Raw genomic sequence first — 14,121 nt, 5'->3', positions numbered from 1 at the left:
GCTTCCCCTGTGCTGACTCACCTGTCCCAGCAGGAGGACAGCCCTGGGGCAGGAGGGAGGGGTGCAACCAGACCAGCCAGGGAGGAGTGTCATGCAGCAACTTGCTTTGCACAGGGACAGGCTAGGTCCCCTGGGGGAGTCCTCTCCCAGCCCCAACCCCACCCGTGGGGCTCCTTCCTATCCTTGGCAGGGTGGGGGTTCCTTACTCTACCTGGCAGGACCAAGATCCAGCCATGAGGCACTCCCTTAAGCCACAGGTACAGAGGTCCCCAGGTAGAGGAGCAAGCAAGCAGATGCACTGAACCCTGGAACCCTGGAAAGTCCCAGAGGCAGCCCCTTCTCACTCAGTCCTGGGTTCACATCCTAACCCTGGCCCAGTTCTGCCCACGTGTCCCTAAGAGGGAGACAGCTGTGCTTCCGACTGGACCTCTGGGCCCTGCGGGAACTGAGGCTCAGCATTTGGGAATTTCCCCCCGTACTGCCCTGTAACCCTGTTTCTACCAAAGAGGAGATCAGACGTGCAGTGGGACTAAAGCCCAGGTGCCCACGTGTATGTCTACATGCACCCACTACAGCCTGGAGCAGGGGCTTAGTGCAGGTAGGGGCAGCAGAGCTGGATGCGGTCAGGTGTTCCCTTCCCACCTGCACCTTAGACGGACTCTGAGGAAAGCTGGGCTGCTGGCGTGGCAGGACCCTCAGTCTCTGGGCAAGCCTGGGGTTGAGGGCAGGCAGCGGCTCAACCCCAATCCTTGCAGAGCCAGACCCTGCGCCTGCCATTGAGCGTTCAGAAGTAGCCGAGGCAGCTGCTCCAAGAACTCCAGCTTTGCTATCTAAAGACGTAGGTAACAAATGCTAGACTGGAAGCATTTGTCATCAAGCAAGTACTTGGCCTGTCCTTGCTTTCCTCCACCCATAGCACAGAGGTGGGCTGAGAGAGAGCTCAGAGCCCTGGCTGAGCAAATGACCCAGGTTTGCTATCTTGAACCTGATATCGACTCTTTGAAATCGCCAAGCCTCCTCCTCCTCCCTGTCTGCCCTCCTCACCCCACTTGGCTGCACTGGAGTGACACAGACTGCCAACAGCCTGGGGAGAGCAGGTGCTTGATACAGATCTTTGTGTGAATTGTGGCATCCTCACTGTGTTCCCTAGCAGGGGGAGGGTAGAGTAGCGGATGTTATCATCACTTCCCATTTCCCAGATCAGAAGGCTGAGGCCCACAGTGTTTCAAGAAGCTGCACTGCCTGGCAAAGGTCACTTAGTACCAAAACCTCTAGGGACCACTCCTCCTGATCAAAGGCCACAGAAAGAGACTGGACCAGACATCCAGCTCTTTGCAGGCACCAGGACTGTGAGCTGCCGGAGTAGCACACAGAATGGAGGTGGCATGTCCTCCCTTAGAGGCTGGGGAATGGGAGAGGTTACCCTGGCTCCTGCCAACCCTGCCTATGGGGCTGCAGCCACCACCTGATGTGTGCTTGCCTCAAGGTGGCCCAGGAGAGCCAAGCAAAGAACCAGGCTGAACTTCCTGGATGTCCCCACTGACTTGTCATTGGGCTGGATGTGTCAGGCTGGGCACCCTCCAGCAAGTAAGCTCAGCGAGCCCATGAGTCACCATTCTGGAGTGGCCAGGGCAGAGAGATACCTCTTTACATCCTGGCGGTGTAAGCCCTGGGCCACATGCTGGCAGCTACCTCCAGTGACTGGAACTAGGGGATGATGGGAGCAGGAGGATCACTGCTCAGGCCCTTGAGATTTCCATCCAAGTACATGCTGTGTTAGGTCGCAGGCCTGACCAGCAGGTGCAGAATCTTGCCCAGCATACAGGATGCTTCTTGAAGGCTGAGGGCTAGGAATAGATGTGATGGAGTGCTGGAGTCAAGGACCCAAACTCAGCCACCTGGGTTCCAGAGGGAGTGGGGAGCAACGTGGTCAGAGCTCAGCTCGGGTTCAACTCCCTTGCCAAAGACAGGAAGGAAATTCTCCAGTTAATTCTGGGCTGGAGGCACAACAACAAACCTAGCAGTGGGACATCAAGAGCAACGTCCAGAAATGTCCAACAGGAGGCAGACAGGGCCAGAGGCTCTGACTCCAGCCATTTCCCAGCCCACGCTCACCTCCCGGCTACCTGCGCTGCCTTCTGTGACACTCCTTCCTTGTTAGAACCCCAGGCTCAGCCACGGGCAGGCGCTCTTGCTAGGCTACAGCCAGAGACCTAAGGACACTTTTGGAGGTGTTGGCTGTGGCTCAGATGGGAGTGGGTAGGCAGGCCTTCTGGGGACCAGTGTCCTAAGGGCCTCTTGGGGTGGACATGGCTGCTACTGGTCTCATCACCCATGTTGCTTAAGTTTCACCTTTTCCCCAAGGGAGCAGAGCCCAGCCCTGGTTATCCTGTTCCTTCTGGGGTCTGTGACCTCAGCAGTGGGGCTGGGAGGCAAAGGAAGGACTGCGGGGTAGGAAGAGTATGAGAGGGATGGGCCACCAGGCTTCTGTGTCCAGACACTGGTGATGGTGCTCACAGAGCATGAAGCCCAGGGAGGCCTCACGGGGAGGGAAGTTGTGGACCCAGTTGTCAGGGTTTGCATGCAGGCTATGCCCACTGTGTGACTGTGGACAAGCCACTTAGTCTCTCTGGGCCCTATGTGAAAGACAGGACCCTGGTGAAGTGCCTGAGGCAGGTTTCACAGCTAAATGCTCCTTAATAAACAGCAGCTGCTGATTCAGGGCCAACTTGGTGAGTGTCTGTGAGTTGAAGGAATGGGTTGTTAGGAGGCTTGGAGAGGCCCAAGAAAGTGGCCTTGGTGTCTGCCTCTATCACTCCTTGCATTTCCAAGAGGGTCTCCTAGGTTGGAGGCCACTATTCCAGTCCAGCTGGGCAGGTCCCTCTTGGTGCCTGGCCACTGTTCTTCCAGCTGCCACTGAACTCTTCCCTCCTGCCCACCTTAGTCGGGGTGGGATGCAGCAGACCCTTTCTGACTTTGGGGGACATTGCTCTTCTCCACCTTTGCCTTGAGTACTAAACCAGGCTGAGCAAAGGGAGGGTTCAGCAGAGGCCAGAGGGGCCCCATAAAACCCAAAGAGCAGCATAGGTGGGAGTCCCTAATTCAATCAGACCCAGGATAGGACACCACAGGGGTGTGGGAACTTTTTCTTCCTCTCTTCACTGACTTTCCAGCCCTCCCAACCTCCACCTCAGGCCACGCCCCCTCTCTGCCCAGCACCGCCCCCTTAGAAGGTAGACTCCTCCCAGGGCTACTGCTGGGGCTGCACATTTGTCCTGCACCTTGAGCAAACTTGATAAACATAAGCTCATGTCTACAAAACCCTGATCCTGCGTCAGGTCCTCCAGGAGCAAGCTTGGGCCCGGGGCTTCCTTTTAGCACCCAATACCCCTCCTCACCTCCCAGCCAGCTAGGCTGCAGATCAGCTCCAGAGCAGGCTCACCCTTCCTCCCTTTAGATAAACTTCCTTTCAAAGCCCGTTAATCCTCTCCCCAATTCCAAGCCCCCCTGCCCATTGCCCGTGCAGCAGTTGCTTCTTCGGGAGGGAAGGGGAGGGCAAGCCTGCTGGGCTGGGGGAGGGGGAGGGGAGTAGACTGTCCCAGTGGTGACCCACCCTGGACTCAGACAGCAATTCCCCAAGTTCTTTGTGACACAAAAGGTAAACAGAAGGCCTGGCTCCCCCCACCACCCCTTCCTCCCCCTCGCGTCTCCCCTCCCCCTACCAGCCAGATGGGCCGGCAAGCTTGGGGGAAGGGGAAGGAGAGGGGGAAAAGGGCAGATTGTGTAAAGAAAAACAAAAGAGACAGAGAGAGAGAGAGAAAAAAGAGAAGAGAGACTTACAGAGACAGGAAATGCTGACAGCCTAAGAAGTGGAGGCGGGTGAAGGGGGCTCTGGGTAGGGGGAGGGGGAGACCCGGAGAAGGACCTGGGCTAGGGGGTGGGGGCAAAGAGAGCGACAGACAAACAGACCACAGAAGTGGCTTGAGTTGACAAGGAGAGCTGTAGCCAGAGGCCGGGACCAGGCAGGCCCTGCCGGACTGATCAGGGGAGCCCAGAGAGAAAGTGGGAGTTTCTTTGCCCTGCCCCTGAAGATTGTTCCTTCTGGAAAGCAGCCCACATTTTGGCCTTGGTGGCTAGCAAGAGCCATTCTTCCAGTGGGTCCCGGAGGCCCCGTGTGCCAAGCCCACCCTCCTCCAAGACGCGGCCCCACCCTCCTCCTCACCTGCATGGCAGAGGCGGACTGCTTGCTGTCGTTGCTGCCCGGGGAGCCCAGGCCTGAGGCCTGCTGCAGCAGGAACTGCCGGGCCACCTGGAGAGCCTGCCAGACAAGGGGTAAGTCAGTCAGGGCCGGCTGCAGCCAGCCAGAGCTAGCAGGCAGGCTGAGTGGAGGGTCCAATGGGGGAGAGGGGAGGCCAACTGTCAGGGTTCAGGCAGCAGAAGCTGTGGGGACACCCTCGTGGGACTCAGGTTCTGCCAGTATTGCAAATGGAATGGCCAGTGGACCACAAGGACTCCAGGGTGGGCTCAGAGAACTAACATAATAGCAGGTGCTGTTAGCTGAGCATCTATTATGCTTCAGGCATTTTCCAGACAGAATCACATTTGATCTTCCCCTCTAGGGCAGTGAGGTAGGGATATGAGTGTCCAGGAGGCTGCAACTTGCTCTACAATCATACAGCTTGAGGGGAAGGTGGTATCAGAGGCAGCAGGAGGCCCCAGGACCAGCCTCATTCCAAGGGCCTCTGTCAGCCTCTGGGTGGCTGCTCTGGGGATTTGGCTGTCAGAGGACACAGCTTGGTGAGACATGGGGCCATGGTCTAGGGGTTAAGGGGCAATAGGGTGCGAGACCTGGTAGGGTGGCAAATGAGATCATGTCCTGCAGGGTGTGTGTGACCTGCTGGCGGGGAGCAGGGGATCTGGACCTCTGAGCCGGGGAGGACAGGACTCTGAGCCACAGAGGTCCCAGAAGCAGGAAGAATATGGAGTCTTCAGGGGTCAAGGAGGTGGGACCGGAGAGCTGGCGGGAGCACAGGATAAAAGGCTAAGCCCTGTAAACCCACGGACTCCCTCACACAGGGTCAAAGTGGAGCTCAGCATTCACATTCTGTGAACACAAAACCTGCCTGTGCCCACACAGACCCCTTGGGAGCCAGGACGGCAGCTGAATCGCAGGTCTGCCCATTGGCCAGCCATGACCTTGGACAAGTCATTCCGTGGCTTATCTGCAGAACTGGGACCCCACCCATCTCCGAATTACTCTGGGGATTAAAGGGCCCGTGCTTGGCACCTCGTTGGCATTCAGGGAGTGTTCCCTCCCTCCCTTTCTCATTAATCTCCCTCTCTCAACGGCTCTCCACCTCTCCAGTCACCACCTCCGGCCTCTTTCTAGCACTCCTGGGGTGGAAGGTGCCTGCTCAGGGTGCCCTCTCAAACCTGTCCGCACTCCGACTGATACTTTCTCACACTTTCATTGCCCTACCCTATCACACGCACCTTCGAGGGAAAATCTTTCACGGCAGGATCTGGCTGGGTCAAATGCACCCGCCACTCAGCAAACACCTGCAAAGGCCCGCTGTGTACCAAGCATATAGACACACACACACCCACACCCACAGCCCTAGTCACCGACTGGACTGAACGGCCAGCCTCCCCTGGGGCCCAGGTCTAGTTTACCTTAAGCTGGCGTCTATGCACACACAAGGGGTATCTCTGGGAACATGTGCTGCACCGCTCCCCCACCTCCCCACCCCAAGCAGACCTGGACTTCACATTGGCACGTTCCTCCCCCAGCCCTTCTTCTGGATGAAAGGATTTAGTGGTGGGTGGAGACAGGAGAAACAGGGAGTCAGCCAGGAGGTGCCAGGAGGGAGCCCCTGCCTGTCTCTTACTGACTAGCTACAGGTGTCATGATAGATGCTCTTGGTCCCCCAAAGACAGAAGTGCTGTGCAAGCAGGGCATGGCCCAGAGCAGAACACTGCATTGTGCGTGGAGTGACGGCGGAGGGGTTCTGGTGTCAGGGGTCTGTGCTCCAGACACACCGGCACACTCACTGTCTCCTGGGTTCACACACCTTCACCATCACCTTGCTTACATCCTCCTGTGCCTGCAGGCATTCTGCTTAGTTTGCTTTCAACCCAGCCCTGACTCAACATGGGCCCTGGCTGCACCCAAAAGACCACCCTGGATATGCCTATCGTGGGGATTTGGGACAGATTCTAAATCTAAATCCCCTCCCCAAGTAGCCTGGACATGTCCCTGGATGCTCAGCATAACTTCCACTACTCTATTCCCAAACACTGCTCTCATCTTCCATGTACCCATTGTCCTAGCTGAACAGAGGTCTCCTCTAGAGTGGTCTGAAACCTCCTGGAGTCCTAGGTGGGTCACAACATCTCTGCAGGGCAGGGAAGGTGGACTAAAGAATCACAGGAATACCCTCCCCACAGAGAGATGGAAATTACAGCCCCCAACCGGCTTCAGCTGCCACCAGCAGCCAACATAGCACAACTGCCACACCTAGGGACTTCAGGAAGTTGCTGGAAAAACAGAGTTCAACTTGTTTTGGTGCAAACATTTTGAAACCCATACCCATGAGAAGTCTTCCAAAACAAGCAAACAAACAAACAAAAACAAAAGTTCACAGAGAACCCACATTCCAGAAATGATGGCAGGAACTTCAAAATTCTCTGCACAAAAATAAACTGATTTCACATTCCATTATTCCATGAACTCTCTGAAGCATCTTATGCCACCTATTTATTTTAGGTGGAAAATGGAAAGCAGGCACAGGCTCACACCGAATCTAAGAGCTGACACATGGAGCCAGGGTAGTGACGGAGTTAAGGTGCTCGTGACACAAGCATCCCCACATCAGTCCCTGACTGCTCCACTTCTGATCCCACTCCCTGCTAAGGAACCTGGGAAAGCAGCAGAGAATGGCACAAGTACCTGGGCTTCTGCCACCCATGTGGGAGATAAGAGCTTCTGTCTCTCCCACTCTCTGTTGCATTGCCTTTCAAGAAAGTTGCTTTTTTTCTTTTTTTAAAGAAAAGATTTAGTTGGGCCCAGCGGCGTGGCCTAGCGGCCAAAGTCCTTGCCTTGAATGCCCCGGGATCCCATATGGACGCCAGTTCTAATCCCGGCAGCTTCACTTCCCATCCAGCTCCCTGCTTGTGGCCTGGGAAAGCAGTCGAGGATGGCCCAAAGCCTTGGGACCCTGCACCCGTGTGGGATACCCGGAAGAAGTTCCTGGATTGTGGCTTCGAATCGGCATAGCATTGGCCGTTGTGCTCACTTGGGGAGTGAATCATCGGACGGAAGATCTTCCTCTCTGCCTCTCCTCCTCTCTGTATTTCTGACTTTCCAATAAATAAATAAATCTTAAAAAAAAAAAAAAAGATTCAGTTTATCTTATTGGAAAAGCGGATGTACAGAGAGAAGGACAGACAAAAAGATCTTCTGTTTCTTGGTTCAAGTGGCTGCAACAGCCAGAGCTGAGCCGTTCTGAAGCCAGAAGCCTGGAGCTCTTTCTGGGTCTCTCCTGTGGGTGCAGGGGTCCCAAGGTCCTGGCCCATCCCCTACTGCTTTTCCAGATCATAGCAGAGAACTGGATGGGAGGTGGAGCAGCCAGGACACAAACTGGTGCCCAGATGAAGGCTGGTGTTTGCAGGTAGAGGATTAGCCTGTTGGACCACATCACCATGAAAAATTTTTTTTTCTAAAGAGCTTATATTTGCATAGAACCTTGATATCTTCAAGCATTTGTTGAAGCTTCAAACACTGAAAGAGGCAGAGCTGCTATCACATGTCCACCTTATAAGCAACGTCTCTGAAGCCCACAGCCCCACGGCCAGCAAGTAGAAAAGAGTTTGGACACCTCTGCTGTCAGCCCCCTGCCACTTCCTGCCCCAAGAGCCTCGTGTTACCAAGGGCAGCCCAGCGAGGACAAGGTGGCAAACCAGGAGTCCCGTAACCTCTTTGATCTCATTTGTCCCCTCGGACTGATATCAAACACCCAGCCCTGAGGTCCAGGGTTATGGTCTTGCTTCCCCCAGGGAGGCAGAGCTGGAAAGCCTTAGCTCTATCACACACACAATGCAATCTTGAGTAAGTCACTTCCCTTTTGGTGAGCCTTTGATTCTTTCTCTGTAAGCCACGACTACACTAGCTCACACAGTGTGCATGGAAGTCCCCCTTGCAGTGTCCACTCCCGCTTGAACCTGGAAGGACACTCAGTACTGTTGTTATGAAGCTCCTGTGCCCAGCGCCACTGGAAGGCCTTGCTCACCAAAGCCTCTTCTATACCCTCTTCCTCCCCCCTCAGGTTTGCTAATGAAGCCGAAATCACCCCCCCCCCCATTCCCCATTCTGAAGTCATTAGTAGGATCTCCACAATTAGGCACCAATGGCTTATGACGGACAGACGAGGGCAACCAGCAAGGAGGGGAACGAAGCTGTAGCTGAGGGCAACGGGGAGCTGCTATCAAAAGGAAAACAAGGGGCTGGTGCTATGGTATAGTGAGTTAGGCTGCCATCTGCAATGCTGGTACCCCTTTTGAGCACCCCAGCTGTTCCAGTTCTGATCCAGCTCCCTGCTAATGTGCCTGGGAAAGTAGATGGCTCAAGTCCTGACTTGGGCTCCTGCATCCACGTGGGAAACCTGGAAGAAGCTCCTGGCTCCTGGTTTAGGACTGGCCCAGCTACAGGCATTGCAGCCAGTGAGTGTATGAACTGTATGGAAGATTTTTCTCTCCCCCCACCCATAACTCTGCCTTTCAAAAGATAGAAAAGGAAAGAAGGAAAGAAGGAAAGAAGGAAAGGAGGAAGGAAAGAAGGAAAGAAGGAAAGAAGGAAGGAAAGAAGGAAAGAAGGAAAGAAGGAAAGAAGGAAAGAAGGAAGGAAGGAAGGAAGGAAGGAAAAAGAAAAGAGAAGAAAAACACAAGTCTTAGAGTAAAGGGTTCCTTACTTCCTGTTTTGAGAATTTGGGGGTAGGGACTGGTAATGGGGGTATATTCCTAAAAAAGGCATATGCCAGGTCCCTCAGCAGTCCCTTCACCTGACAGGTGTCTCCTCGTGCCCTATGTGGCTCAGGGAGAGAGCTGGGAGTGAGAGGGGACTTGTTCAGGGTCACCACCTGGCTGGCCATGACCCCACAGCATGTTATGCCAGTGTAGCGGTTCCAAAGGCAGGACTTCACACACACACACAGTTACACTGTTCTGGTTATGTTACACATGAGGACAGCGGTCTCCGGGAGACAAGGCGACGGTGGTGACAGGCAGAGCCTGCATCCAAGAGTGCCTATGTGGAGAGGCGACGGATAGCTACCAGGGCAGCATGGAGGAGGCACCACAGACTGTGCCACTACTGGGATGGTGGTGTGAGACAGCTCCCTGTTATACACAACGCCTCTTCTGGTTGCCTCTGGTGAGTTCTAGAAAAGCTGGGCTTAACTTGTCTCTCTCTCTTTCCATTTCTTCCTCTTTTTTCAAACTTATTTATTTTTACTTGGAAGTTGAAATTACCGAGATCTTTCATCTATATGCTGGATCACTCCCCATATAGGCAGTAAGTCTGGGGCTGGGCTGACCAGGAGCCAGGAGCTTCTTCCAGGTCTCCATGTAGGTGCAGAGGCCAAAGGCCTTGAGTAGGAGCAGCCAGGATGGACACTAGCACCTTGGGCAGAGGATGAATCTCCTACACATACCACATCCCTCCCATCCCCAACTTGTCTTAATAACGGGTTTTCACTAGTGTTGGCTGCAATGCAGCCTGGAAGAGTGCTGGAGGGGACTTGCCCACCTGACTCTATCCCAAACCTGAGGCACGTGCCCAGGGCCCAACACCTGTACCTCCAATGACTGACCAGTAGCATGTGAGGCACACGCAAGGTGCTGGACGCTGACCAGGCAGTCTTCGTGGGGGCCTCAGGCTGACCGGCTGAAACAGGCAGTAGGCAGATGGGTAACACAGCATGCAAGGCGGGCAGCACAGCCAGTGGGCTGCCTGCACCTACCACGTGGCCAGGAAAAGCCTCTCGTGGGGGATGCTAAACATCAGAAGGAGGTGACTTTTCCAAGAGGTATTTTCAAGGTGAAGGAAACAGCTGGCGCATTATAGGTGACTATCTGGGCATATGATTAAACTGGAGAGACCAGCAGAGTGGCCAAGGGCAGAGGCCCAGAGCGGGTATGAGAGCCACAGTGTACAGGAACAACTTTTTAAAAATTTCATTTTACTCTTGAGGAAGAATCATTGAAGACTCCTGAACAGAAGTGATAAAATTGCCAAGGGTAGACACTGACTCACTGCTAATAAATAGTAGGTACCTAATAAGTACTCATTGATTTCAATTAAGCAGAAAGCAACTCTTTAACCACCTCTCAACATGGCAACTCTACAGGGACCAGAGAGTGAAGGACCAGGTCAGAGGTCAGCCAGCCCTGGCCACCAGAGGAACTGACCTGGGGAGAAACAAGTTCTTGACCAGACAGACTTTGTCCTCAGCAAAGAGAAATAAACACGAAATGACACAGGGAAGGGAGATGAGGAGAGGGGAGAGGAGACCATAACAACCCCAGAACTGATTCCACACTTTTTTTTTTTCTCCTTGCAGGGGGGAAAAAAAAGCTTTTTGGGAAAGGCTGTAAATTTTTTTTACACCAACCTCGTAAAAACGACATCGGCACATTCTCAAATTAGAACCATTAAAATGAAAACCAGCAATGCACAAACACAGGCGGGCCCACGTGGGTGGGAGACACGTCCTGGGTACAGTCCTGGGTTCTGGGTGCTTCCCTGCTACGTACCTTGCCAGTGCCTGCACTCTGCAAGGAACTGGCCACAGGAGACAAGGACCTGCAACTGACAATGTCAGGGAGCAAAAATCACAGGGGCTGGGGGTGCACGGGCAGAGGTGGGCGGCTCCTGGGGGGGACTTCCTTTACTCCTGGGGTTCAACCTCAAGTGCTGAGGTAAGGGACGGGTCCGAGGTCAGGGACAGGATGGAGGAGTCAAGCCATTTATTCTGCAGGAACAGTAGGCCCAGATCTAGGGTGGGGACATGGAGGGGGCCTCAAGTTCCTTTCCAGGAGAATCCTGCTAGTCTTTTCTGAATCAAGGTGTCAGCTCCCCAATGATGAAAACCAGGTCACCCACCCAGGTTTCTTAGGCCAAGCCCTGCCCTGGGGGCTTCAGCCCCGCCCGCCTAAAAACTCACCTCCTCGGAAGAGGAATGCTGCATGGACTCGGTCCCCAATTGTCTGATGAGCAGGGACAAGCCCTCTGTGGGGGAAAGGGAGTGAGGGAGGGGAGGGGATGGTCCATGGAGACCCTCCCCACAGCCAGGGATTCCCTCCCTAGGAGTATCTCCCACCCAGAAATGGGGAGAAAGGGTGGGAGTTGCTGTGGGGAAGCTCTGGCCCAGACCTGGTCTCTTATAATCCCACTCCCATTCAGGTGGAGGAGAGGACAGCAGCTGGTGTGAACTGGCGTGGGCTGGTGTGAAGCCACATCTCCTCTCTAGAGAGGTCAGTCCACTTCCTCCCACAGCCTGGAATCTCGGGCTGGGGACTGACTGCTTCTCCAGAAGGAAGAGAAGAATCCAGAAGGACTGGACCCTGAGATGAAAGGGCAGGGTGTGGGAGAGAAGTGTGAGTGGGGGCGGGGCCCACTGACCACCACCAGTCCCTCCCCCTGAGCTGGGCAGAGAAGGGAAGGGGAAGAAAAGTTTCTTCCATTCTTCTGCTCCCCTCCCCCACCTCCCTGACCACTCCCCCCATCACCATCTCTTTGGGAGTTGGTGGGGAGAGGGAGCTAAGAGCCCATTAATGTGCAGAGCCCCCCCAGCCCTTTTGAATCTCCTCACAGGATGTGAACAGGGTGGGATTTGGCCCTGTTGCCACAGCAACTGCAGTGGGAGTTCCCCGACGCTAGGCAACCCTCCGCTGACCCTCACTGACCTGTCACCCCTGCAACCCGTGGACAATGGCAGTGCCCGCCCTGGAGGCCCCCCCCACACACTTTTCAGAGTGGCCGCCAGCAGCTCTGCCCATCACCCTCTCCACAACTCCTCCTTCCCAGGCAGGCTGGCCAATGCACCCACTAAACCTAAGACCAGACACCCCCCCAACCCCGCTTCTGTCCCCAGGCCCTCCACCTCCCTAAATTCGACTCATCCTTCCCCTCTGCTCTCACAGGCCTCCATGAGAGAACTCAAAAGGGTGCTTGCGGGGAGACTGGGGGAAGCACCCCAAGCTGGGAACCTTCTCAGACAGGTGACACCAAAGCAAGGTTAAGATGCAGAGGCAGTTTTCAAAGATCACCACCATGGTGGTAGACAGTGACCACACGAGCATGCAGGTGCTGCCTCCATGGAGGAGGGGATGGAGGCAGGACTGACACCTGCATCTGTCTGGGGGTCACCAATTCCAGCATGTCATGAAGCAGGTTCCATGTGTGTCTGCCAAGTGTGACTGGCCACTATGGGCATTTGCAGGCCCTTGTGCTACCTCCTCAGGGAAGATTCCCAGAGGGGTTGGGGACGGGGCAGACCACAGCCTCGGTGAAAGGCCCAAGACAGCCGAGATGCGTGTGGCTCTACCACACTCTCACCAAGGAAGCTGGACGCTGGGGTGTTGAACACCGAGCTAGGGCAGCCAGTCAGGGAGGGACCCTGGTTGGAGTGGGCCTGGCAGTCCAGGTCACCCCTCGGCCTGTGTTTAAACAAACTCCCGGCTGGCTGGTTGCATGGAAACCAGCGCCAGCTCTTGTTCTGCAGTGACGCGGAGCCCTCTTCGGCACTATTTGTCTCAGCCTAGAGAACAGTGGCCGGCCTGACTTGTGACTAGCCCTGTCTATATCTCCTCAGCCAGCTCATTACACCCAAAGCCCAGCACCGCTCTGCCCAGAGCACAGAGATGGAGACTGACACACAAAAGCAGAGGCACCTGGAGAGCCTGCACAGCACACAGCAAGGCGAACACACAGCCCCACGCCCACCGAATGCCACGGTCACAGAGATGGGCCAGTGGGCAGGGCTGCTTTGCGATTGCTTTGTAGCCTGCTGAGGTTGGAAATGACAGTCTCACTTACTCACCCAGACATTGATTTAGCACCTACTGTGCTCCAGGCCCATGGTGGCTGGGGTAGGAGCCACAGGAAGATGTGCTGAGTCCTAAGCTGGGAACTAGGAAGCTGAGGTGCAGCTGCAGCCTTTGCATCAGGTGCACAGATCGGGGTCTCCCTCTCACTGCCTCCCCTGTACGATTGATACAAAGGGGACAGGGACCTCCTAGGGACAAGGGTGCTGCCACATGGAGACCCAAGGCCCCAGACGAAGGCATCTGCTTGTCCTCTAAGGACTTCCTGGCTGGGATTGAGGGAAGACGAGGAAACCCCAAGAGCCAGGTTTTCCTTCCCACAACTGCTCACCCCACAGACAGGACCTGTGGCTGCTGGGACACCCAAAGGAGGTGTCACTCAACAGCCCCCTCCTGACATGGAGGGGATGGGGCAGGGCCTCCAGGCAGCTCCCTTCTCCTGGAGAAGCTGAGAAAAGCTTGTCGTTTTAATTTCGCAGGGATCTTTTCATGGTTTGGAGCCAACAAAATCTTTCTTTCTTTCTTTTTTTTTTTCTAAGTCTCAAATATTTTCCTTGGCCGCGGGCACTATGCCCATCGTGAGCCCAAATGGATAAAACAGCCCTCTGCCTGCCTCCAAGTTCCCCACCCCAGTTTATTTGTGAAACAGATATAGGATTTTCCAGGGCTTTGGGATAGTCCCCAAAACAAACAGGAATAACTGGAATGCAGACTACAGATGGTGCGACACGGCTGGTGTGTGCACGGCAGCCCCAGGAAGCCTGCAGGGTACAAGCAGTCCTGTCCCTCCCCACCCCAACGGCACCCCTCTCACTCTTCCCTTAACTCATTTGCCTAAAAGAAACCTTCCAGCTTCGGTCTCCACCCCAACCTTCTCAGTTCCACTCCAAGTTCTTCCTAGCTCCTGGAGCGCGCCATACACAGGCAGGGAGAGGGGGAGCTGGCCTCCTTGGCTCCTGGTGGAGCTGATTGTTTTGAGGAAAGTTTGTCTTCGCATGTATGCGAGCTGAATGGGATGTG

At 55.0% G+C, this 14,121-nt stretch overlaps 1 protein-coding gene across 1 annotated transcript in view; it reads right to left on the bottom strand.

The window, feature by feature from the left end:
• The window catches only part of FOXP4 (forkhead box P4), a 49,898-nt gene that overhangs the window by 13,656 nt on the left and 22,121 nt on the right, over window positions 1–14,121 (bottom strand). The window contains exon 3 of the mRNA XM_040983351.1: window positions 4,223–4,318. Within this exon, the coding sequence (XP_040839285.1) occupies window positions 4,223–4,318 (96 nt within the window). The remainder of the gene's footprint in view (window positions 1–4,222; window positions 4,319–14,121) is intronic.

Source organism: Ochotona curzoniae, unplaced genomic scaffold (assembly GCF_017591425.1).
Source record: "Ochotona curzoniae isolate NIBS_2020 unplaced genomic scaffold, NIBS_Ocur_1.0 contig_3819, whole genome shotgun sequence".
Taxonomy (NCBI): Eukaryota; Metazoa; Chordata; class Mammalia; order Lagomorpha; family Ochotonidae; genus Ochotona; species Ochotona curzoniae.
This window is presented reverse-complemented; position numbering and strand designations above follow the sequence as displayed.